At 46.5% G+C, this 25,381-nt stretch overlaps 1 protein-coding gene across 7 annotated transcripts in view; it reads right to left on the bottom strand.

Moving 5' to 3' along the window:
• LOC135047580 (mitochondrial glutamate carrier 1-like) overlaps nucleotides 1–25,381 on the bottom strand; it is a 178,051-nt gene that overhangs the window by 20,100 nt on the left and 132,570 nt on the right. For 5 of the 7 annotated variants that reach the window (XM_063955462.1, XM_063955461.1, XM_063955465.1 and 2 more), the window contains 3 exons: nucleotides 14,590–14,715; nucleotides 14,417–14,472; nucleotides 5,757–5,847 (listed from right to left, as the gene is read on the bottom strand). In XM_063955462.1, coding sequence (XP_063811532.1) covers nucleotides 5,757–5,847; nucleotides 14,417–14,472; nucleotides 14,590–14,715 — 273 coding nt within the window. Of the gene's footprint in view, nucleotides 1–5,756; nucleotides 5,848–7,691; nucleotides 7,782–7,902; nucleotides 7,975–14,416; nucleotides 14,473–14,589; nucleotides 14,716–25,381 lie in introns of those variants that run through there. The other 2 variants (XM_063955468.1, XM_063955466.1) reach the window with 2 other exon arrangements.

The raw sequence follows: 25,381 nt of genomic DNA, 5'->3' as shown, positions 1-25,381 counted from the left end.
AAGAAGGTTTCGTACGCAAGACCACTCGCTCATCATGAAAAAACAAAAACAAAGCGCCGCTAACTCTGAAGAGAAAGCGCCGCTAACTCTGAAAAATTTCTGTCCAAATTAATGGCTAAAAGAAAAACCACCTTAACAGTAAGGAACCGCAATTCTACAGATTCCAGTGGTTCAAACGTAACTTCTGAAAAGCCTTAAGAACTAACTTTAAATCCAGGGAGGAACCGGAAGAACAAACGGAGGATGAAACCTAAGCACCTCGTGAAGGAACGTCTAGGTGAGAGAGCCAAAGATGTTGCCCTTTAAAGGGAAGAAAGATGAAGAACATTAGTCAGACCATCCTGAAGGTAAGACAACAGGCGAGATAAGCGAAAGATGTTCGGCGACAACCCACGTTCTTCACCCCAAGCAATATAGATATGCCATACCCCGTGAGAAATTCGAGAAGTGACTGGTTTCCTAGCTTGGAGCATAGTGCTCACCACCAGTAGAGATGAGCCTTTATTTCTTAGAATGCTAGATTCAAGAACCATACCGTCAAAGTCAGACGATTTAAATTGTGGTGGCGACAAGGTGCTTGTAGAATAAAATCTGGTCGCAGATGTAGACGGAACGGTTTCTTGGTCACCCTGCTGTGCAGAAGAGTGTACCACTGGCGACGAGGCCAGGCCGGAGTCACGAGAATGACCGGTAGACCTTCTCTCCAGATGCGCTGAAGTAGGTGTGGGAGTAGAGGAATTGGCGGGAACACATCCCAGTTGAAAACACTGTGGAGATGTCAAAGCATCGATCAGTGCTGACTTATGATCCTGATCTCGTGAGCCGTACAGAGGTAGTTTTCTATTGAGACGAGATGTCTGCAGGTAATTGTCGGAAGTACCCCACAGCGACATCAGGGTAAGAAAGGCCTCTTGAGGAAGCTCCTCTTCCGCCATATGGACCACCTGACGGCGTAAGAAATCTGCTTCCCAGTTTTCCACTCCCGGGATGCGAACTGCGGAGATGGTCGTAACCCAATGTTCCGCCCACTGGAGAATATGGGAGACTTCCGTCACAACTTTTTAGCTTCGACTTCAGCCTTGTCTGTTTATGTAAGCTATCGCCTTGGAGTTGTCTGATTGAAATCGTACTGGATGACCCCAAACGCTGATTCATAACTGAAGCAGACTATACCGGAGTGCTTTCAATTCCAAAATGTTGATTGGCCCCGTCAATACCTGGCTGTGCCAGAGGCCCTGGAAGTGCTGAAATTGAAACACCGCCCCCCAACCCGTGAGGCTGGCATCTGTGGTGACCGTCATCCAAGACCAAATTGTGAATGGCACCCCCTTGGTCAGACTGTGGCTGTAAAGTCACCAATGTAGAGACTGATGAGTCTGAACTGACAAATGGAACAATTGCAAGTCCAGATGTAGTCCCATTTGAGTCCAACAGATGAGAATCTGAGCCTGAAGGGGTGAAGCATGTAATCTGGCATATGGCACTGCCTCGGTTGCCACCATCTTTCCCAACAGCAGCATACATCTGAGAACTTGAACCCATCGGCAATTGTAACAGGGATCTGATTGTGGATTGTAGATCCTGAACATTGTCCTGAGGAACTTTCTGGCTTGTGTCAAACAAGACACCTAGAAAAAACCATCTTTTGAGAGGGAAGCAGCGAAGATTTTTGGGAAATTCACTATCCACGTGAATGAATGTAGGGTGTTTGTTGTGAGCTTCAATTGCTGGTGAAGAAGTGTCTGTGATGGAGAAAATTTCTAGTCTTGCCCGGATTTGAACACGGGATGTACACATTGCAGACGGACACTGTAACCACTATGCCACCGCTGACCACTCTTCAGCAACAGGTCATCTAAGTAAGGAGTAATGTTGACTCCCTGAGACCTGAGTATCACAGCTATGCGGGCCATGAGTTTCATAAACACCCAAGGGCCTATGGATGGGCCGAACGGGAGATCTCAGAAGATCTGGTGACCTGTCCAAATGGGAACATGTAGGTATGCGTCCTTTATGTATAAGGAAGTAAAAAATTCAGCCGGTTCCATGGAGGCGATGATTTAACGAATGGATTCCATTTTGAATTTCTGTACAGAGAGATACAGATTTAGGCATTTTAGATTTAAAATGGGCCGAAACGAACCGTCCGGTTTTTTAAAAAGAAAAAGACTTGAGTAAAAGCCCTGACTCTGTTGTTTGGGAACTGGAAGAATTACTCTGTAGTATAAAAGCGCGGAAGTTGCGTTAGGAGGGATCGCATGGGAGATAAATGGGACTGGTTCCTCGAGGTCCCAACATATATCTTCGGAATCCGACCCGTCACCCACCGATCTTGTTTTAACAACGGTCATACTTTCCTGAACTGAAGTAACCGAGCCCCAACCACCAAAGATCCCTCCGGAGGACCCGGACAATCCTGCAGCAGGCTTGTTGGTAGGTGTAAGGCTGGTTTATATTCTTCTTGGGCTCTGAGGGTGATTCGAACCCGGGTCTGTCTGTTTGCAGATAGGGGCCTTAGCCTCCTGAGCCACTCGGCTCCACTCTACGAGATGACTGGGTTCCTCTGCCTCAGAATGGTCCTCCGCATGGAAATTGTGAAGAGGCCCGAACGACCTGGAGAATTCACCTAGCTTTAGTACGAAAGGTCCGAAACTTTGTTTGATTCGGTTTCTGAGGAGCAGAACAACCGGAAGAAAGGGCTATTGTCCCCCAGTGTATTGATTTTTGTAAGTTCCGAGCCAAAGAGAAACCCTCCTTCAAAAGAGAACAGCTGTTAAAGTCTGCTTTGAATGCGAGACAGTTTTTTTTTTTTTTTTAACTAATTGTATAGCTTTGGATGGGTCGTCCGGTTGCATTTCAGACACCCCTGTGCAAGCCAAACATCTACGCTGTAAGGACCCAAGCTCCGGCGGGAATTGGACATAGAGAAATATCAAATAAGGCGAATATGGATTTAAGATTTGCCCATGTCTCCCTATCTGTAGGATCCCTCAAGGTCTCCTGGCTGCACCAAAGGATTAACCTTTGCTATCGCCAGATGTTGTAATAGGGGCATCTACCATCGGAGCTGTTTTCCAGGATCTTGTATCCTCTTCTGCACAGGGATACCGAAATCTCAATTAATTTATTTTGTAGGAATTTGAATAAGGAGAGTCTGGCTTCAGCCAGGCCTCTATTAAATCTCTGCAAAATGCGTATATGGAAGGAGTTCGACGTATGACATGTATCAATAATTTGACTCCTGAGCTTGTAGAGGATTCTTGAGCTGAGTCAGAGAGACACCTGCCCATCTTTCTTGCTGTAACATCAACCACATTCCTGGCCCACAGAGGTATTAACAGATCTACAGAACTACCCCGCTGCTCCGTCACAGGTGTTTTAGAGCATGCATTACAGAGGGGACCTGGATCCGTGTTAGCTCTTACAAGTGTGGAGCCGCACTGTGAAACAGGCCAAATAAACAACTGAGCCTGCTTCTTTTGGTAAATGTGTCCGGCTTATTGCCATAAATAATTCTTACAATTAGCTAATAGTAACCCAAATAGTAGTGAAAAATGCAATAGAGAAGTAAGTAGAAATCCCCTCTAATAAATGCCTTGTAAACATATGAACTCCCCTGTAGAAATAACAGGGTGAGTAAATGAATAACAGTGACTCCCCAAAAATAAATTAAGTGACTGTCACTGCACTACAGGCTATATAATTAAGAAAGTAACTATAAACAAGCACAGGTTAACTATAATACTTGCTGTGAGCCAATCCTGGCTGGGATCTCCAGTGTGCTGTGTTCCCGTATTATGCTGTATGCTGCGCAGCATCTCCCGCTGTGTAACTCTACCACAAGCGTGGAGAAGATGGCGCCGGTAAATCACGCCCGCCTAACAAGGAAAATGGAGGCAGACCGTTACTAACTAGTCGAGCGGGGAGAACAAGGCGGGAAGCGCTGACTTCTCCTTCTGTAACACTGCTACGGCTAGCCGTCCAAATCCACTTCAACAAGGGGACCTTCTTCCTCCCTCTGTATTGGGAGCGTGGCTCCTAATAAGGTACAGGCGGGAGCGGAAAGAGTTTACATCTCCGTCAGAACCGCTCTGTCTGTATAAGATCCCGCTGCCTCACCTCTGTGTACAGCAGCGGTAAATCACCGTGGCAGCGTGTCTCATGTAATCGGTCTCTGTCAGACCGCATCTCCCATGCTTAACATACAGTCGCCAGCGGAGGGGAGGGGAGGGGGGGGACTAAACAGACAGCATTTGTATAAATATTAATGCAAGTAATTTAACAGTCCAACTCTGCCCAGGCAGGTTGTGGCTGTCCTACCTGAATAGTGCCTCCTCGGATCTCTGCCCGGAAGAAAACAGAAAAAGCCCCAGTGACCTCAGTATGGTGGCTTCCCAGAGGCTATTTAGAGTGGGAAATCTGGCTTAAACAGCCTCCTCTAGCTAACCCCACTCTACCTATACTTGTCACCTGTAAACAGGGACTAAGTATCCAACAAAACTCAAATAAAAGGAAAAGAAAACCTAACTAAAAACTATAGGCATAGAAACTGTGCCTGTACTCCTCAGGCACAAAACTAAAACTGAGGTAATTCCTGAACAGGATGTAGATGGGAGGGGTTAGAGGGGGGAGGAGTTGATTTCTATAGGTTCTGTGCCAAACTCCCTTCACACACACTCTAACCCATTAGTAAGTGCGCAGCGTCCCCCAGATGGATGAAAGAGAAAGTTCTATGTACTATTTATATGATTTCACAAATATATTATTTGTACGTTCATGATAAATGAGATGCAGTAAGTGGAAATATGGTCCCAAACCTCAGAAAATGCAGTTTCCAAAGGTTTGGCCGCATACCCACCAAGCCCCGCAATGTGATCGATTCTGGAGGCTTGGATGCGGTGGGCAACTTCATCTTTGGATTATCGCACAGCCCCTTCCGATAGGTATCCAACTTCCCAGTATCCCCTGTGATAGTCACTCCACACATGCACAGATAGGACTTCCAGGTCCTAAACACGGAAGTCCCATCATTGCAAAGGACAGCTCTTACCGCAGGAGCGGTCCTTTGTGATTTTCTTCATGCATACGGTGTTAGTAAACACCGATATGCATGCGGAGAGTGGTGGGATATATCACAAGCAAAGTGCAAGCTTGCTGCATCCTGTCCAAAGAATGACTGAAAAGACTCTACATACAATACATTCTGGTTACTCATGAAATCCTAGCAGTGTGCGTTTCATGGTATTTTCTGAAATAATTAGTAACACCTGTCAATCCAGCGTGTTGGTTAACACTCCTGTGTTCCATAGCTTTCCATATCATCTAGCTGGAAGTGCTTACACCACAAGATGGCTCCCTACTTTAGGTAGCATAAGAGGGGGCAGGGGTTACCAGTACATTTAACATCCTGTTAGCTGTATGGGTGGTTGAGCACCTCACTTTCTTAAACGAAAAAAACCCAAGCAGAGAGCATGTTACATCTGCTTTCATGTTTAACCTGGCCGACATCTATACAATGGATGTAACCCTTGTTCAGTTACTGCTAATAATAAACTCTTAACTATGTGCATCACAAATCCTGGTAGCTGAAGGGGCAACATTTATACGGCATCCAAACTTTGATGACAAAAGCAACGAGTGTACATAGCAAATGCCAGTACCAAGGCACAACACTACTAAACACTGATCATTGATTTGATTTATTAAACACGGTAAGTACAATAACAAAATATTTATTCAACTCAAAAATAACTTACCCATCTTTTGCCAAGTTGTGTCTGAAGAAGTCATTAGCAGCTAATTTAATTGCCTTCTCCGGAGTTACAAGCGTTAAGTTTACTGCAGCACCTTTAAAGAACACAACTCTTTACTAAACCTCAAGGGATACATCAATTTCCTACAATGAATGTGCTGCTAATAGCACTAACAGACACTACAGGTAAAACAATATTTGAAGCATTACTTGGTGAACTTATACATACGAGAAAGACAGAAAAGCAGAAGTTGCAAGAGGGAATCGTTTAAATGGATCTTTGTGACTAAAATGCAATCTATTAGGTTCTCCAATCATCTTTTAAAACTCATTGATGACCAGCTGTTTCAGTCCTTATATATCAGACTAAACATGTACCAACTTCAGTGTCTATTTAAAATGTATGTAATAACAAGTGTATGTAAACATAAGCACACTTAATGGCCTATACAGGAGTCTAAATTATTGGACAGGTTGAGTATCCCATATCCAAATATTTCAAAATACTGAATATTACGAAATACAGAATTTTTGAGTGAGAGTGAGATAGTGAAAACTTTGTTTTCTGATGGCTCAATGTACACAAACTTTGTTAAATACACAAAGTTATTAAAAATATTGTATTAAATGACCTTCAGGCTGTGTGTATAAGGTGTATATGAAACAAATGAATTGTGTGTATGTACACACACTTTGTTTAATGCACAAATTAAAAATATTGGCTAAAATTACCTTCAGGCTGTGTGTATAAGGTGTAAATTAAACATAAATGCATTCTGTGCTTAGACTTGGGACCTATCACCATGATCTCATTATGGTATGCAATTATTCCAAAATACAGAAAAATTCGATATCCAAAATACTTCTGGTCCCAAGCATTTTGGATATGGGATACTCAACCTGCATATAGTTATTTATATATGTTATAGTGTACATTTAACATTCCACTACCACAAAAAAGTGGCAAACCATTTCAAAATGGCTACAGAACAGGGATGTGCTGTAAGTGAAAGAACCAATGAGAAATGTCAATGTCCAGGATTGTATCCTGCCATTGGTTCTTTTACTCACCCTACTCCCGTCAATCCAAAACATGTCACTGCCCAGTTTGCAGCCCAGGTTGCGAAACTAACCGCAGATCCTGGGGAAACGGCAGAGCAGCTTTATGGTACTGCAGCTTTGAGCATGTTCAGAACTCTATTGTCGTTGCTTACAAGGACACTGGAAGAGTATCATATGAAAGCAGTATTTGCAGACCGTTAATGATGAATAGCATATAAAATTGTTATCTAACTTGTGATTACAGCAAGCCTTTTGTGGGTGCAGAATGGAGAAAAAACAAGAATTGGGCATATCTAAAGTGAAAGTCTCATGTGACATATGAGGAGGGAGAAAACCACGAACAATATGAAGAACAGTTGATAGTGTTAATAGGAATGAAAGAAAGACAATGGGACATGCATATGCACTTTTATTTTCATCAAGACAGTTCTTGAAATTCCAATGCAAAAGAAAATAAGTTCCGCCTTTTGAGTTTTTAGGTTCAACTTTCATGCTACAACCACTTAACAGATTGGAAGTGGTATTAGATCAGACAACTGGTTCTAAAATTCAACAATTATAATATAGGTTTGTTTGTTTTTTAAATAGGTTTTAAATTATATTTGTACTCCCTAAACTGCTGCTTTCCAGGCAATAAAATGATTGGTTGCAAGGCTCTGGAGCGGTCTCACGTACTAATGCAATGATGCCAAGATTGGCTCAGACGTGCAAACAAAAATGTCAATTTCTTTAAATGATTTGTTCATAATAATAAAAAATAAAATAAAAATAATAGGGATAGATTTATACACTACACACAATATACTTGAGTTGTGATTCAATGATCATTCACAATTATGCACTGCCTTCTTAGAGGAAGAGAAATCAAAAGGCTCACCAATGTGTTTATTCATTGACAAGTCTCATAGGAGTTATCCTCGCTAAGCTTTTCAATGAACTGTCTTGCAGAAGGAGAAGTTAGCATAAGCTGCAGGAAAGCAAAGAAGGACAAAAAGCCTAACTTTTACAACAATAACAGAAAAAAACTCCAAAAAAGGAGAGAACAGAAAGGAAATAAATAAATATGAAATATGAGTTTTCCTAATTACAATTGTAGTACATTTAATGATCCACCGTGGCTTCGCCACATCGGCTAGCCCTCAAAATCCACGGCGATAGGTCTGCAATATGAAAAACACAGATGCAAACAAACATTCTACTGAAAACAGTCTAGCATGTGAAAATATAGGACTACTAAGACTGGAATTCTAATCAAATTAAAATGTAAGGATACCCAATTATAATAAATGTATTGCAAATAAACAATAAAATAACTGTTCCAAAAAGTGTTCTTTACTGTGCCAAGTTTAAAATGTAAAGACCATGTTTCTGTAACAATGCAATAATAATAGGATTTTAATTACCTACCGGTAAATCCTTTTCTCGTAGTCTGTAGAGGATACTGGGGTTCGTTTTAGTACCATGGGGAATAGACTGGTCCACTAGGAGCCATGGGCACTTTAATAATTTGATAGTGTGGGCTGGCTCCTCCCTCTCTGCCCCTCCTACCAGACTCAGTCTAGGAAACTGTGCCAGAGGAGACAGACATTCTTTGAGAGAAGAAGGATATAAAGGATAGTGGTGAGATTCCGAATCAGCACACACAAGTCAGAGGAAAGCTATGCTAACCCAACTTTAAACATGAACAGCAACAGCTGAACCAACAATACTTAACCATGTAACAGTGCAGGAAGAACAAAGCACCGGGCGGGCGCCCAGTATCCTCTACGGACTACGAGAAAAGGCTTTACCGGTAGGTAATTAAAATCGTATTTTCTCTTATGTCCTAGAGGATACTGGGGTCCATTTAGTCCCATGGTGATGTACCAAAGCTCTCAAACCAGGTGGTAGAGTGCTGAGGTTCCTGTAGAACTGATTGGCCTCTGAGGACCTTCAGTTTAGTCAAAGTATCGAACTTGTAGCACTTCGCAAACGTGTTCAAACCAGCCCAAGTAGCTGCTCGGCAGAGCTGTAAAGCCGAGACACCCCAGTGAGACGCCCAAGAAGAACACACCGACCTAGTAGAGTGGGCATGTACAGATTTTGGAACCGGCAAACCTGTATTGGAATAAGCATGCTGGATAGTGAGCCTGATCCAGCATGCAATTGTCTGTTTTCAAGCAGGACACCCAATTTTATTGGGATCATAAAGAATGAACAGAGAGTCAGATTTTCTGTGACGAGCTGTCCTCTTTATGTATTACCTTCAAAGCCCTCACAACATCCAAAGACTTTGAAGTAGCAGAAGTGTCGGTGATAACCAGAACCACAATAGGTTGGTTGATGTGAAATGCCAACACCACTTTAGGAAGAAATTGCTGATGAGTTCGGAGTTCAGCTCTGTCCTCATGAAAAATTAAATAGGGACTCTTGTGAGACAATGCCCCCAGCTCCGACACACATCTTGCTGAAGCCAAGGCCAACAGTGTGACTGTCTTCCACGTATGATATTTTACGTCCACCTCCTGTAACGGTTCAAACCAGTCCGATTAAAGGAACTGCAGCACCAAATTAAGATCCCAAGGTGCTGTGGGAGGCATAAAGAGAGGCTGGATGTGCAGAACACCTTTCAAGAACGTCTGGACCTCAGGGAGAGAAGCCAATTGTTTTTGAAAGAAAATGGACAAGGCCGAAATCTGGACTTTTATGGAGCCCAGACGTAGGCCCACATCAGTCTGCAGAAAAAGCAGGAAACGTCCCAGATAAAAATCCAACGCAGAATAATTTCTTCTCTCACACCAAGAGACTTATTTCTTCCAAATACGGTGGTAATGTTTACACATTACCCACTTCCTGGCTTGTATCGTACTATCTTTATTAGGGATCCCTCTTCTGGCAAAATCAGCCGTTCAACTTCCATGCCGTCAAATGTAACCGCAGTAAGTCCTGATAGACAAACAGGCCCTGTTGCAGAAGATCCTCGCGAAGAGATAGAGGCCAAGGATCTTCAAGGAGCATTTCTAGAAGGTCCGCATACCAGACCCTTCTTGGCCAGTCCAGAGCAATGAGTATTGCTTGAACCTTTTCCCTTTTTATTATTTTTAGAATTCTTGGGATCAGAGGAAGTGGAGGAACGTGTACACCATCTGATAGACCCATAGAGTCGTCAGAGCGTCTACTGCCACTGCCTGGGGGTCTCTCGACCTGGAACAATACCGCTTGAGCTTCTTATTGAGTCGAGAGGCCATCATGTCGCTTTGTGGATATCCCCACTGACGTGTCAAGCAGGGTGCAGGTCTTGTTTGCTGAGGAAATCTGCTTCCCAGTTGTCTACTCCCGGAATGAAGACCGCTGACAACGCCACAGCGTTTTTTCTGCCCAGAGGAGAATTCTTGACACCTCTGACATTGTTGCTCTGCTTTTCGTTCCGCCCTGTCGGTTTATGTACGTCACATTGTCTGACTGAACCTGAATGGCCCGATCGTGAAGAAGATATGAGGCCAGCAGAAGGGCATTGTATATGGCCCAGAGTTCCAGAATGTTGATTGGAAGGATGACTTCCTGACTTGACCATCTTCCTTGAAACTGCACCCCCTGGGTGATTGCTGCCCAACCTCTGAGGCTTACGTCCGTGATTAACAGGATCCAGTCCTGAATTCTGAACCTCCGACCCTCGAAGAGGTGAGAAATCTGTAGCCACCACAGAAGGGAGATCCTGGCTTTTGGCGATCGACGGATTCTCTGGTGCATGTGAAGATGCGATCCGGACCATTTGTCCAACAGATCGAGCTGGAAGGGTCTTGCATGAAACCTTCCGTATTGAAGCACCTCGTAAGAGGCCACAATTGTCCCCAGAAGGCGAATGCATAGATGCACAGATATCCAGGTTGGCTTCAGGACATCCCGAACCATCGACTGGATGAACAATCCCTTTTTCCAATGGAAGGAACACTTTCTGCGATTCCGTGTCCAGACTCATTCCCAGGAATGGTGGTCTCTGTGTTGGCTCTAGGTGAGATTTCGGAAGCTTCAGAATCCACCCATGATCCTGGAGAAGTTTGGTTGAGAGACCAATGCTGTCCAGCAACCTCTCCCTGGACGGCACCATTATCACAAGATCGTCCAGGTACGGAATTATATTCACTCCCTGTTTGCGGAGTATAAACATCATCTCTGCCATCACTTTGGTAAACACCCTTGGTGCCGTGGAGAGACCAAATGGCAGGGCCTGGAACTGGTAGTGACAGTCCTGCAGTGCAAACTGTAGATAAGCCTGATGAGGCGGCCAGATCGGGATGTGAAGATACGCATCCTTGATATCCAGAGACAATAGGAATTCCCCCTCCTCCAGACCTGAGATCACGGCTCTCAGAGACCCCATCTTGAACTTGAACATTCTTAAAGAACGGATTCAAGGACTTGAGGTTCAGAATCGGTCGTACCGAACCGTCCGGTTTCAGTACTACAAACAAGTTGGAATAGTACCCCTTGTTGTACAGAAGAGGTGGAACTGGAACAATGACTTGAGTCTGTACCAGTTTTTGGATGGCATGCTGGAAAGTTATACTTGCCTCTTGTGAAGCTGGTAAGCCTGATTTGAAGAATCTGTGAGGTGGGAGCTCTTGGAACTCCAGTCTGTAGCCCTGGGAAATAAGATCTATGACCCAGGGATCCCGGCACGAACTTGACCAGATGCGACGGAAGAATTTTAGTCGGGCTCCCACCTGGCATCGCGGTCCACCATCATGCTGAAGGCTTTGAGGAAGTAGTGCCTGAACGCTGCTCCTGAGAACCTGCAGTTGCTGGTTTACCTCTTGCGCTTCTGGAGGCTGTAGAAGCACCTCTGGATTTGCCCTTAAACTTGGCCGTCCGAAAGGACTGTAAATTTGAAGCTGAATAAGCTTTCCTGGCTGTGGGAGCTGCGGAAGGAAGATACGTAGACTTACCCGCAGTAGCTTTGGAGATCCATTTGTCTAGTTAGTCTCCAAACAAAGCAACTTCTGTGAATGGTAGGCCTTCCACGCATTTCCTGGAGTCCACATCAGCAGTCCACTGGCGTAGCCACAAGCCCCTGCATGCTGACACTGCGATAGCGGTGGTGCGTGCATTAAGCAAACCAATATCTTTTATGGCTTCCACCATAAAGTTTGCAAAGTCCTGTATATGCTACAGGAGTAAAACATCCCTCTAGACAAGGAATCTAACGCTTAATTAGGTTACCTGACCATTTAGCAATGGCTTTTGTGATCCACGCACATGCAATAGTGGGTCTCTGGGCCACCCCAGCAGCTGTATACAATGATTTGAGTGTAGTCTCAATTTTATGATCAGCCGTGTCTTTTAGAGAGGCTGCACCAGGGACAGGCAATACAATTTTTCTTGACAGCCGATGCGTCCACTATCGGTGGATTTTTCAATTTTTTTCCTATCCTCCAGGGGAAAAGGAAATGATTAGAGCAACCTTTTAGGGATTTGAAATTTCTTATCAGGATTAACCCATGGTTCTTCAAACAGGGTATTCAATTCCTAGGACGCAGGAAAACTGAGGACTTTTTTTACTTTAAAATATGAATCCTCACACTCCTCTGACGCCTTCTCAGGAATTTGCAGAACATCTCTGATAGCCTCTATAAGAGCCTCTATTCTCTGTGACAGAGTAGCAACCCCCCTACAAATCCACCTCAAAATGACCCTCCTCCATGTCTGACCCGTCAGTTAGGTCTTCCCGCTTTTTTTATACTGTCTGAGGTAATCTGTTGCTTAAAATGGAGAGGAAACAGTTTTAAGGGGTATATTCAATAAGAGTCGGATCCATTCCGACATGCAGTTGTCGGAATGGATCAGACAACCCCTATTCAATGGACGGCCAAATCAGTCTGTTTGATTTGGCCGTACACAGGGTCCTGTCCTGCGGCTGCGCTGACAGCAGCGGCCAAGAGCAGGACGGCGTCGGGGGTAAGCTGGGCAGCGGGGGGGAGCAGTGATCGGTGGCCGGAGTTGGCTGTGGGGGGACATGTCTGGGGCGTCGGGGGGAGGCGCTGCAGGGAAAGAGGTCGATCTCAGCTCCCACAGCACCGCTCGTCTCCTCACCTCAATCAGACTTGTTTTTAAGTCGGATTGAGTTTGTCGGAAAAGGAGCCAAAACCGGTCGGATTTGGCCCCATTTCCGACAGAAGCACGTGGATCTGCGGCTATTCCACCGATCCATGTGTTTTCCGACAACTCGGGAATTCCCGACTTGTCGGAAAAAAAATCAGCCCCTATTGAATAGGTCGGAACCCATCCGACCTATTTCTGTCGGAAGCTGCCGTCTTTCCGACAAGACGGCAGCTTCTGACCGTTATTGAATACACCCCTAATGCTGTTTTTGCCAGTGTGGGTACTGTGTACTGAGACGCAGCTTTGTGCTGTGTCTGGAGACGCATTCCGCCCCGGTTAGAAGCCGTGCGTCTCTGTACCCTCATGCCGCCATAATGGCCAGCGACCCGCTAGCCGGGACGCCGGCTTAGTACTCACCACTCTTCATTCTTCTGGCTCTGTTAAGGGTGGCGGCGTGCTGCGGTAATGTACGCTCGCGGTGATGGGGCCCGTGAATAGTTCCCTCAGGAGCTCAGTGTCCTGACAGCAGGGAATGGGACCATAAACCCTTCAAGAGGTTGGGCCGTTCCACCCCCTAAGTCCCACGAAGCAGGCAGGCTGGTGCCAACTAGCCCTGCCTGAAAATAACAAACATAAAATAAATGCAGAAAACTCTTCAGGAGCTTCCATAAGCGTGACCGGCTCATCCGGTTTTTACTAAATTTACTAAATTGAGGCTGGTAGGAGGGGCATAAAGTGAGGAGTCAGCCCACACTATCCAATTCTTAAAAGTGCCCATGGCTCCTAGTGGACCAGTCTATACCCCATGGTACTAAATGGAACCCCAGTATCCTCTAGGACGTAAGAGAAAAAAAGCTTATCAGTGCTACACCAATTGCTATTAATGATCACACTTGTGAAGAAAAAAAAAAACAAAAACAAAAAAAACACATGGCAGAAACAAATAAGCAGGGACCTATCATTACCAAGCAGCATTTATAACAAGTCTCCTAGCAGCATACATGGGAAAAAAACATTACGATGCACTAGTCAAGCAAACATACTAAAGGTGTGTACACACAGTGAGAGATTTTCTTTCGATTTTGACTATATAGTCAAAATCATAAGAAAAGTTAGTGCAGATCACAAGGTGTTATATCACTTGCGATCACGGTGCGCGGTCCCGCCAGGTCGGTATTGCAAGAAAAGATAGACTGTGCAGGCAAGTCGATCCTTGCTAGATCGGTGTACTATCTAGTTCATCTCACATGTCAATTAAATCTCACATAAGCCAAAATCGTAAGCACACACAGTCCATATCTCAAGAAAAGTTAGTCAAAATCGGTGGTGCTGGGCTCCGGGGAGTTCAGGGGAAATCACAAGTGAAAATCGGGCATAGCAAGGATCTCACCGTGTGTACACACCTTAAGGTATGCTTTACCATGTGTATTGATTAAAGCTGTAACTTTTTTGCAGGTCTAACATCTATAATGTTTATTATTTTGTGTCCATCTGAACTAAAACACCTCCCCCAAACAAACATACCTCTATACATGCCAAAGTAACCCTCCGACCGCACAGTCTTTCTCAAACAGTCCCATCTGCAATAGAGGTGAAACATGATTTTAAACACAGTAACTTGTTGAGCTGAACTTCTCCCTGATGCCTTCTCTTGCTGTCAGTAACCAGTTACCCCCCACCCCCCTCCCCCCACTCACATGTTTTTGTAGATTTGTTGCCCGTTCCTCTGGTTTTGAAGCCGTGTTTTGGTCAAGTCAATTGGAAAAACACAAGTCACTCCAATGATTCCGGCAATTCCACCACTGATGAGTTTGCCGGGTAAACTGGAAAAAAAAAAACCCAACCACATTTAACGGGCAAAGATAATAATAGAATGGAAAGAGTTTGCCATACCAACTGGGAGAGCACATTTTGTAGACAGTTTATAACCTTATAAATGTGAGCAAGCCTTGACTAATATAACCAAATTGTATTTAATAACAGTTTCAAATATAGCGCAGCAAATTCTGTTGCGCTTTACAATTGGAATATAAATTCACTAAAAGAAAGCCACACTGCATATTCACGAATATCATCACATTTCACTATCATTTTGCCACACTTGACTGTAGCTTTGACATGCACTAGTCCAAAAATATGTGTAACAGAAGGATAATAAGAATTTACTTACCGATAATTCTATTTCTCATAGTCCGTAGTGGATGCTGGGGACTCCGAAAGGACCATGGGAATAGCGGCTCCGCAGGAGACTGGGCACAAAGTAAAAGCTTTAGGACTAGCTGGTGTGCACTGGCTCCTCCCCCTATGACCCTCCTCCAAGCCTCAGTTAGGATACTGTGCCCGGACGAGCGTACACAATAAGGAAGGATTTTGAATCCCGGGTAAGACTCATACCAGCCACACCAATCACACCGTACAACTTGTGATCTGAACCCAGTTAACAGCATGATAACAGAAGGAGCCTCTGAAAAGATGGCTCACAACAATAATAACCCGATTTTTGTAACTATGTACAAGTATTGCAGACAATCCGCACTTGGGATGGGCGCCCAGCATCCACTACGGACTATGAGAAATAGAATTATCGGTAAGTTAATTCTTATTTTCTCTAACGTCCTAGTGGATGCTGGGGACTCCGAAAGGACCATGGGGATTATACCAAAGCTCCCAAACGGGCGGGAGAGTGCGGATGACTCTGCAGCACCGAATGAGAGAACTCCAGGTCCTCCTCAGCCAGGGTATCAAATTTGTAGAATTTAGCAAACGTGTTTGCCCCTGACCAAGTAGCAGCTCGGCAAAGTTGTAAAGCCGAGACCCCTCGGGCAGCCGCCCAAGATGAGCCCACTTTCCGTGTGGAATGGGCTTTTACAGATTTTGGCTGTGGCAGGCCTGCCACAGAATGTGCAAGCTGAATTGTACTACAAATCCAACGAGCAATCGTCTGCTTAGAAGCAGGAGCACCCAGTTTGTTGGGTGCATACAGGATAAACAGCGAGTCAGATTTTCTGACTCCAGCCGTCCTGGAAACATATTTTCAGGGCCCTGACTACGTCCAGCAACTTGGAATCCTCCAAGTCCCTAGTAGCCGCAGGCACCACAATAGGTTGGTTTAAGTGAAATGCTGAAACCACCTTAGGGAGAAATTGAGGACGAGTCCTCAATTCTGCCCTGTCCGTATGAAAAATTAGGTAAGGGCTTTTATAGGATAAAGCCGCCAATTCTGATACACGCCTGGCTGAAGCCAGGGCTAACAGCATTACCACTTTCCATGTGAGATATTTCAAGTCCACAGTGGTGAGTGGTTCAAACCAATGTGATTTTAGGAATCCCAACACTACATTGAGATCCCAAGGTGCCACTGGAGGCACAAAAGGAGGCTGTATATGCAGTACTCCCTTGACAAACGTCTGAACTTCAGGAACAGAAGCTAGTTCTTTTTGGAAGAATATCGACAGGGCGGAAATTTGAACCTTAATGGACCCTAATTTGAGGCCCATAGACAGTCCTGTTTGCAGGAAATGCAGGAATTGACCCAGTTGAAATTCCTCCGTAGGGGCCTTCCTGGCCTCGCACCACGCAACATATTTACGCCAAATACGGTGATAATGTTGTACGGTTACATCCTTCCTGGTTTTGATCAGGGTAGGGATGACTTCATCCGGAATGCCTTTTTCCTTCAGGATCCGGCGTTCAACCGCCATGCCGTCAAACGCAGCCGCGGTAAGTCTTGGAACAGACATGGTCCCTGCTGGAGCAGGTCCTGTCTTAGAGGTAGAGGCCACGGGTCTTCCGTGAGCATCTCTTGAATTTCCGGGTACCAAGTCCTTCTTGGCCAATCCGGAGCCACGAGTATAGTCTTTACTCCTCTCCTTCTTATGATTCTCAGTACTTTTGGTATGAGAGGAAGAGGAGGGAACACATACACTGACCGGTACACCCACGGTGTTACCAGAGCGTCCACAGCTATTGCCTGAGGGTTCCTTGACCTGGAGCAATATCTGTCCAGTTTTTTGTTGAGGCGAGACGCCATCATGTCCACCTTTGGTTTTTCCCAACGGTTTACAATCATGTGGAAGACTTCTGGGTGAAGTCCCCACTCCCCCGGGTGAAGATCGTGCCTGCTGAGGAAGTCTGCTTCCCAGTTGTCCACTCCCGGAATGAACACTGCTGACAGTGCTATCACATGATTTTCCGCCCAGCGAAGAATCCTTGTCACTTCCGTCATTGCCCTCCTGCTTCTTGTGCCGCCCTGTCCGTTTACGTGGGCGACTGCCGTGATGTTGTCCGACTGGATCAATACTGGCTGACCCTGAAGCAGAGGCCTTGCCTGACTTAGGGCATTGTAAATGGCCCTTAGTTCCAGGATATTTATGTGAAGTGACGTTTCCATGCTTGACCACAAGCCCTGGAAATTTTTTCCCTGTGTGACTGCTCCCCAGCCTCTCAGGCTGGCATCCGTGGTCACCAGGACCCAATCCTGAATGCCGAATCTGCGGCCCTCTAGGAGATGAGCACTCTGTAACCACCACAGGAGAGACACCCTTGTCCTTGGAGACAGGGTTATCCGCTGATGCATTTGAAGATGCGATCCGGACCATTTGTCTAGCAGATCCAACTGAAAAGTTCTTGCGTGGAATCTGCCGAATGGAATCGCTTCGTAAGAAGCCACCATCTTTCCCAGGACCCTTGTGCACTGATGCACTGACACCTGGCCTGGTCTTAGGAGTTTCCCGACTAGGTCGGATAACTCCCTGGCTTTCTCTTCCGGGAAAACACCTTTTTCTGTACTGTGTCCAGAATCATCCCTAGGAACAGCAGACGTGTCGTCGGAATCAGCTGTGATTGTGGAATATTTAGAATCCATCCGTGCTGTCGTAGTACTATTTGAGATAGTGCTACTCCGACCTCTAACTGTTCTCTGGACCGTGCCCTTATCAGGAGATCGTCCAAGTAAGGGATAATTAAGACGCCTTTTTTTCGAAGAAGAATCATCATTTCGGCCATTACCTTGGTAAAGACCCGGGGTGCCGTGGACAATCCAAACGGCAGCGTCTGAAACTGATAGTGACAGTTCTGTACCACAAACCTGAGGTACCCTTGGTGAGAAGGGCAAATTGGGACATGGAGGTAAGCATCCTTGATGTCCAGAGACACCATGTAGTCCCCTTCTTCCAGGTTCGCTATCACTGCTCTGAGTGACTCCATCTTGAACTTGAACCTTTTTATGTAAGTGTTCAAGGCTTTCAGATTTAAAATGGGTCTCACCGAGCCGTCCGGCTTCGGTACCACAAACAGCGTGGAGTAATACCCCTTTCCCTGTTGTAGGAGGGGTACCTTGATTATCACTTGCTGGGAATACAGCTTGTGAATGGCTTCCAATACCGCCTCCCTGTCGGGGGTAGACGTTGGTAAAGCAGACTTCAGGAACCGGCGAGGGGGAGACGTCTCGAATTCCAATTTGTACCCCTGAGATACTACCTGCAGGATCCAGGGGTCCACTTGCGAGTGAGCCCACTGCGCGCTGAAATTCTTGAGACGGGCCCCCACCGTGCCTGAGTCCGCTTGTAAGGCCCCAGCGTCATGCTGAGGACTTGGCAGAAGCGGGGGAGGGCTTCTGGTCGTGGGAAGAAGCTGTCTGTTGCAGTCTTTTTCCCCTTCCTCTGCCCCGGGGCAGATATGAGTGGCCTTTTGCCCACTTGCCCTTATGGGGACGAAAGGACTGAGCCTGAAAAGGCGGTATCTTTTTCTGCTGCGAGGTGACTTGGGGTAAAAAGGTGGATTTCCCAGCCGTTGCCGTGGCCACCAGGTCCGATAGACCGCCCCCAAATAACTCTTCCCCTTTATACGGCAATACTTCCATATGCCGTTTGGAATCCGCATCCCCTGACCACTGTCGCGTCCATAATCCTCTTCTGGCAGAAATGGACATCGCACTTACTCTTGATGCCAGAGCGCAAATGTGTCTCTGTGCATCTCGCATATATAGGAATGCATCCTTTAAATGCTCTATAGTCAATAATATATTGTCCCTGTCCAGGGTATCAATATTTTCAGTCAGGGAATCCGACCAAGCCACCCCAGCACTGCACATCCAGGCTGAGGCGATTGCTGGTCGCAGTATAACACCAGTATGTGTGTATATACTTTTAAGGATATTTTCCAGCCTCCTATCTGCTGGCTCCTTAAGGGCGGCCGTTTCTGGAGACGGTAACGCCACTTGTTTTGATAAGCGTGTGAGCGCCTTATCCACCCTAGGGGGTGTTTCCCAACGAGCCCTAACCTCTGGTGGGAAGGGATATAGTGCCAATAATTTTTTAGAAATTAGCAGTTTTTTGTCGGGGGTAACCCACGCTTCATCACACACTTCATTCAATTCATCTGATTCAGGAAAAAATAAGATTTTACTTACCGATAAATCTATTTCTCGGAGTCCGTAGTGGATGCTGGGGTTCCTGAAAGGACCATGGGGAATAGCGGCTCCGCAGGAGACAGGGCACAAAAAGTAAAGCTTTTTCCGATCAGGTGGTGTGCACTGGCTCCTCCCCCTATGACCCTCCTCCAGACTCCAGTTAGGTACTGTGCCCGGACGAGCGTACACAATAAGGGAGGATTTTGAATCCCGGGTAAGACTCATACCAGCCACACCAATCACACCGTACAACTTGTGATCTAAACCCAGTTAACAGTATGATAACAGCGGAGCCTCTGAAAGATGGCTTCCAACAACAATAACCCGAATAAGTTAACAATAACTATGTACAATTTATGCAGATAATCCGCACTTGGGATGGGCGCCCAGCATCCACTACGGACTCCGAGAAATAGATTTATCGGTAAGTAAAATCTTATTTTCTCTATCGTCCTAGTGGATGCTGGGGTTCCTGAAAGGACCATGGGGATTATACCAAAGCTCCCAAACGGGCGGGAGAGTGCGGATGACTCTGCAGCACCGAATGAGAGAACTCCAGGTCCTCCTTAGCCAGAGTATCAAATTTGTAAAATTTTACAAACGTGTTCTCCCCTGACCACGTAGCTGCTCGGCAAAGTTGTAATGCCGAGACCCCTCGGGCAGCCGCCCAAGATGAGCCCACCTTCCTTGTGGAGTGGGCCTTTACAGATTTAGGCTGTGGCAGGCCTGCCACAGAATGTGCCAGTTGGATTGTGCTACAGATCCAACGAGCAATCGTCTGCTTAGACGCAGGAGCACCCATCTTGTTGGGTGCATACAATATAAACAACGAGTCAGATTTTCTGACTCCAGCTGTTCTTGCAATATATATTTTTAATGCTCTGACAACGTCCAGTAACTTGGAGTCCTCCAAGTCACTTGTAGCCGCAGGCACTACAATAGGCTGGTTCAGATGAAATGCTGACACCACCTTAGGGAGAAAATGCGGACGAGTCCGCAGTTCTGCCCTGTCCGAATGGAAAATCAGATATGGGCTTTTGTAAGATAAAGCTGCCAATTCTGACACTCTCCTGGCAGAAGCCAGGGCTAGAAGCATGGTCACTTTCCAAGTGAGATATTTCAAATCCACCTTATTTAGTGGTTCAAACCAATGAGATTTTAGAAAATCCAAAACTACATTGAGATCCCACGGTGCCACTGGAGGCACCACAGGAGGCTGTATATGCAGCACTCCCTTCACAAAGGTCTGGACTTCAGGGACTGAAGCCAATTCTTTTTGAAAGAAAATCGACAGGGCCGAAATTTGAACCTTAATAGATCCCAATTTGAGACCCATAGACAATCCTGATTGCAGGAAATGTAGGAATCGACCCAGTTGAAATTCCTCCGTCGGAGCACTCCGATCTTCGCACCACGCAACATATTTTCGCCAAATTCGGTGATAATGTTGCACGGTTACTTCTTTCCTTGCTTTAATCAAAGTAGGAATGACTTCTTCCGGCATGCCTTTTTCCATTAGGATCCGGCGTTCAACCGCCATGCCGTCAAACGCAGCCGCGGTAAGTCTTGAAACAGACAGGGACCCTGCTGAAGCAAGTCCCTCCTTAGAGGTAGAGGCCACGGATCTTCCGTGATCATCTCTTGAAGTTCCGGGTACCAAGTCCTTCTTGGCCAATCCGGAACCACTAGTATCGTTCTTACGCCTCTTTGCCGTATAATTCTCAATACTTTTGGTATGAGAGGCAGAGGAGGAAACACATACACCGACTGGTACACCCAAGGCGTTACCAGCGCGTCCACAGCTATTGCCTGCGGATCTCTTGACCTGGCGCAATACCTGTCCAGTTTTTTGTTGAGGCGAGACGCCATCATGTCCACCATTGGTCTTTCCCAACGGGTTACCAGCATGTGGAAGACTTCTGGATGAAGTCCCCACTCTCCCGGGTGAAGATCGTGTCTGCTGAGGAAGTCTGCTTCCCAGTTGTCCACTCCCGGGATGAACACTGCTGATAGCGCTATCACATGATTCTCTGCCCAGCGAAGAATCCTTGCAGCTTCTGCCATTGCACTTCTGCTTCTTGTGCCGCCCTGTCTGTTCACATGGGCGACTGCCGTGATGTTGTCCGACTGGATCAACACCGGTTTTCCCTGAAGCAGAGGTTCTGCCTGGCTTAGAGCATTGTATATTGCTCTTAGTTCCAGAATGTTTATGTGAAGAGACGTTTCCAGGCTCGTCCATACTCCCTGGAAGTTTCTTCCTTGTGTGACTGCTCCCCAGCCTCTCAGGCTGGCGTCCGTGGTCACCAGGATCCAATCCTGTATGCCGAATCTGCGGCCCTCCAATAGATGAGGACTCTGCAACCACCACAGAAGAGACACCCTTGTCCTTGGAGACAGGGTTATCCGTAGGTGCATCTGAAGATGCGACCCTGACCATTTGTCCAACAGATCCCTTTGGAAAATTCTTGCGTGGAATCTGCCGAATGGAATTGCTTCGTAAGAAGCCACCATTTTTCCCAGGACTCTTGTGTATTGATGTACAGACACCTTTCCTGGTTTTAGGAGGTTCCTGACAAGCTCGGATAACTCCTTGGCTTTTTCCTCCGGGAGAAAAACCTTTTTCTGAACCGTGTCCAGAATCATCCCTAGGAACAGCAGACGAGTTGTCGGCATTAACTGGGATTTTGGAATATTTAGAATCCACCCGTGCTGTTTTAGCACTTCTTGAGACAGTGCTAATCCCATCTCTAGCTGTTCTCTGGACCTCGCCCTTATTAGGAGATCGTCCAAGTATGGGATAATTAATACGCCTTTTCTTCGAAGAAGAATCATCATCTCGGCCATTACCTTTGTAAAGATCCGAGGTGCCGTGGACAATCCGAACGGCAGCGTCTGAAACTGATAGTGACAGTTTTGTACAACGAACCTGAGGTACCCCTGGTGTGAGGGGTAAATTGGAACGTGGAGATACGCATCCTTGATGTCCAAGGATACCATAAAGTCCCCCTCTTCCAGGTTCGCTATCACTGCTCTGAGTGACTCCATTTTGAACTTGAACTTCTTTATGTACAGGTTCAAGGACTTCAGATTTAGAATAGGCCTTACCGAGCCATCCGGCTTCGGTACCACAAAAAGAGTGGAATAATACCCCTTCCCTTGTTGTAGAAGAGGTACCTTGACTATCACCTGCTGAGCGTACAGCTTGTGAATGGCTTCCAAAACCGTCTCCCTTTCGGAGGGGGACGTTGGTAAAGCAGACTTCAGGAAACGGCGAGGTGGATCCGTCTCTAATTCCAACCTGTACCCTTGAGATATTATCTGCAGGATCCAGGGATCTACCTGCGAGTGAGCCCACTGCGCGCTGTAATTTTTGAGACGACCGCCCACCATCCCCGAGTCCGCTTGAGAAGCCCCAGCGTCATGCTGAGGCTTTTGTAGAAGCCGGGGAGGGCTTCTGTTCCTGGGAAGGAGCTGCGTGTTGCTGTCTCTTCCCTCGACCTTTGCCTCGTGGCAGATATGAATAGCCCTTTGCTCTCTTATTTTTAAAGGAACGAAAGGGCTGCGGTTGAAAAGTCGGTGCCTTTTTCTGTGGGGGAGTGACTTGAGGTAGAAAGGTGGATTTCCCGGCTGTAGCCGTGGCCACCAAATCTGATAGACCGACTCCAAATAACTCCTCCCCTTTATACGGCAAAACTTCCATATGCCGTTTTGAATCCGCATCACCTGACCACTGTCGCGTCCATAAAGCTCTTCTGGCCGAAATGGACATAGCACTTACCCGTGATGCCAGTGTGCAGATATCCCTCTGTGCATCACGCATATAAAGAAATGCATCCTTTATTTGTTCTAACGACAGTAAAATATTGTCCCTGTCCAGGGTATCAATATTTTCAATCAGGGACTCTGACCAAACTACCCCAGCACTGCCCATCCAGGCAGTCGCTACAGCTGGTCGTAGTATAACACCTGCATGTGTGTATATACTTTTTTGGATATTTTCCATCCTCCTATCTGATGGATCTTTAAGTGCGGCCGTCTCAGGAGAGGGTAACGCCACTTGTTTAGATAAGCGTGTTAGCGCCTTGTCCACCCTAGGAGGTGTTTCCCAGCGCTCCCTAACCTCTGGCGGGAAAGGGTATAATGCCAATAATTTCTTTGAAATTATCAGTTTTTTATCAGGGGCAACCCACGCTTCATTACACACGTCATTTAATTCTTCTGATTCAGGAAAAACTATAGGAAGTTTTTTCATACCCCACATAATACCCTGTTTAGTGGTACCTGTAGTATCAGCTAAATGTAACGCCTCCTTCATTGCCAAAATCATATAACGTGTGGCCCTACTGGAAAATACGGTTGATTCGTCACCGTCACCACTGGAGTCATCGCCTGTGTCTGGGTCTGTGTCGACCGACTGAGGCAAAGGGCGTTTCACAGCCCCTGACGGTGTTTGAGTCGCCTGGACAGGCACTAATTGATTGTCCGGCCGCCTCATGTCGTCAAACGACTGCTTTAGCGTGTTGACATTATCCCGTAGTTCCAAAAATAAAGGCATCCATTCCGGTGTCGACTCCCTAGGGGGTGACATCCTCATATTTGGCAATTGCTCCGCCTCCACACCAATATCGTCCTCATACATGTCGACACACACGTACCGACACACAGCAGACACACAGGGAATGCTCCTAACGAAGACAGGACCCACTAGCCCTTTGGGGAGACAGAGGGAGAGTTTGCCAGCACACACCAAAAGCGCTATATATATATCAGGGATAGCCTTATAATAAGTGCTCCCTTATAGCTGCTTTGTTATATCAAATTATCGCCATAAATGTGCCCCCCCCTCTCTGTTTTACCCTGTTTCTGTAGTGCAGTGCAGGGGAGAGACTTGGGAGCCGTCCTGACCAGCGGAACTGTGAGAGGAAATGGCGCCGTGTGCTGAGGAGATAGGCCCCGCCCCTTTTCTGTCGGGCTCGTCTCCCGCTATTTAGAGAAATCAGGCAGGGGTTAAATATCTCCATATAGCCTCTAGGGCTATATGTGAGGTATTTTTAGCCTTTATAGGTAATCATTTTGCCTCCCAGGGCGCCCCCCTCCCAGCGCCCTGCACCCTCAGTGACTGCCGTGTGAAGTGTGCTGAGAGGAAAATGGCGCACAGCTGCAGTGCTGTGCGCTACCTTTTGAAGACTGCAGGAGTCTTCAGCCGCCGATTCTGGACCTCTTCTGTCTTCAGCATCTGCAAGGGGGCCGGCGGCGTGGCTCCGGTGACCATCCAGGCTGTACCCGTGATCGTCCCTCTGGAGCTTGATGTCCAGTAGCCAAGAAGCCAATCCATCCTGCACGCAGGTGAGTTGACTCCTTCTCCCCTCAGTCCCTCGCTGCAGTGATCCTGTTGCCAGCAGGAATCACTGTAAAATAAAAAACCTAGCTAAACTTTTTCTAAGCAGCTCTTTAGGAGAGCCACCTAGATTGCACCCTTCTCGGCCGGGCACAAAAATCTAACTGGAGTCTGGAGGAGGGTCATAGGGGGAGGAGCCAGTGCACACCACCTGATCGGAAAAAGCTTTACTTTTTGTGCCCTGTCTCCTGCGGAGCCGCTATTCCCCATGGTCCTTTCAGGAACCCCAGCATCCACTAGGACGATAGAGAAACTACGGGTAGTTTTTTCACACCCCACATAATACCCCTTTTTGTGGTACTTGCAGTATCAGAGATGTGCAAAACCTCCTTCATTGCCGTGATCATGTAACGTGTGGCCCTACTGGAAAATACGTTTGTTTCTTCACCGTCGACACTGGAGTCAGTGTCTGTGTCTGGGTCCGTGTCGACCCACTGAGGTAACGGGCGTTTAATAGCCCCCGACGGTGTTTGAGACGCCTGGACAGGCACTAACTGAGCTGCCGGCTGTCTCATGTCGTCAACAGTTTTCTGTAACGTGCCGACACGGTCACGTAATTCCTTAATTACGGCCATCCATTCAGGTGTCGACTCCCTAGGGGGTGACATCACCATTATAGGCAATTGCTCCGCCTCCACATCATTTTCCTCCTCATACATGTCGACACACACGTACCGACACC

Source organism: Pseudophryne corroboree, chromosome 2, assembly GCF_028390025.1.
Source record: "Pseudophryne corroboree isolate aPseCor3 chromosome 2, aPseCor3.hap2, whole genome shotgun sequence".
In the NCBI taxonomy this organism is placed as follows: Eukaryota; Metazoa; Chordata; class Amphibia; order Anura; family Myobatrachidae; genus Pseudophryne; species Pseudophryne corroboree.
Note: the sequence above shows the minus strand (reverse complement) of the source record. Positions and strands in the feature narration are given on the sequence as shown.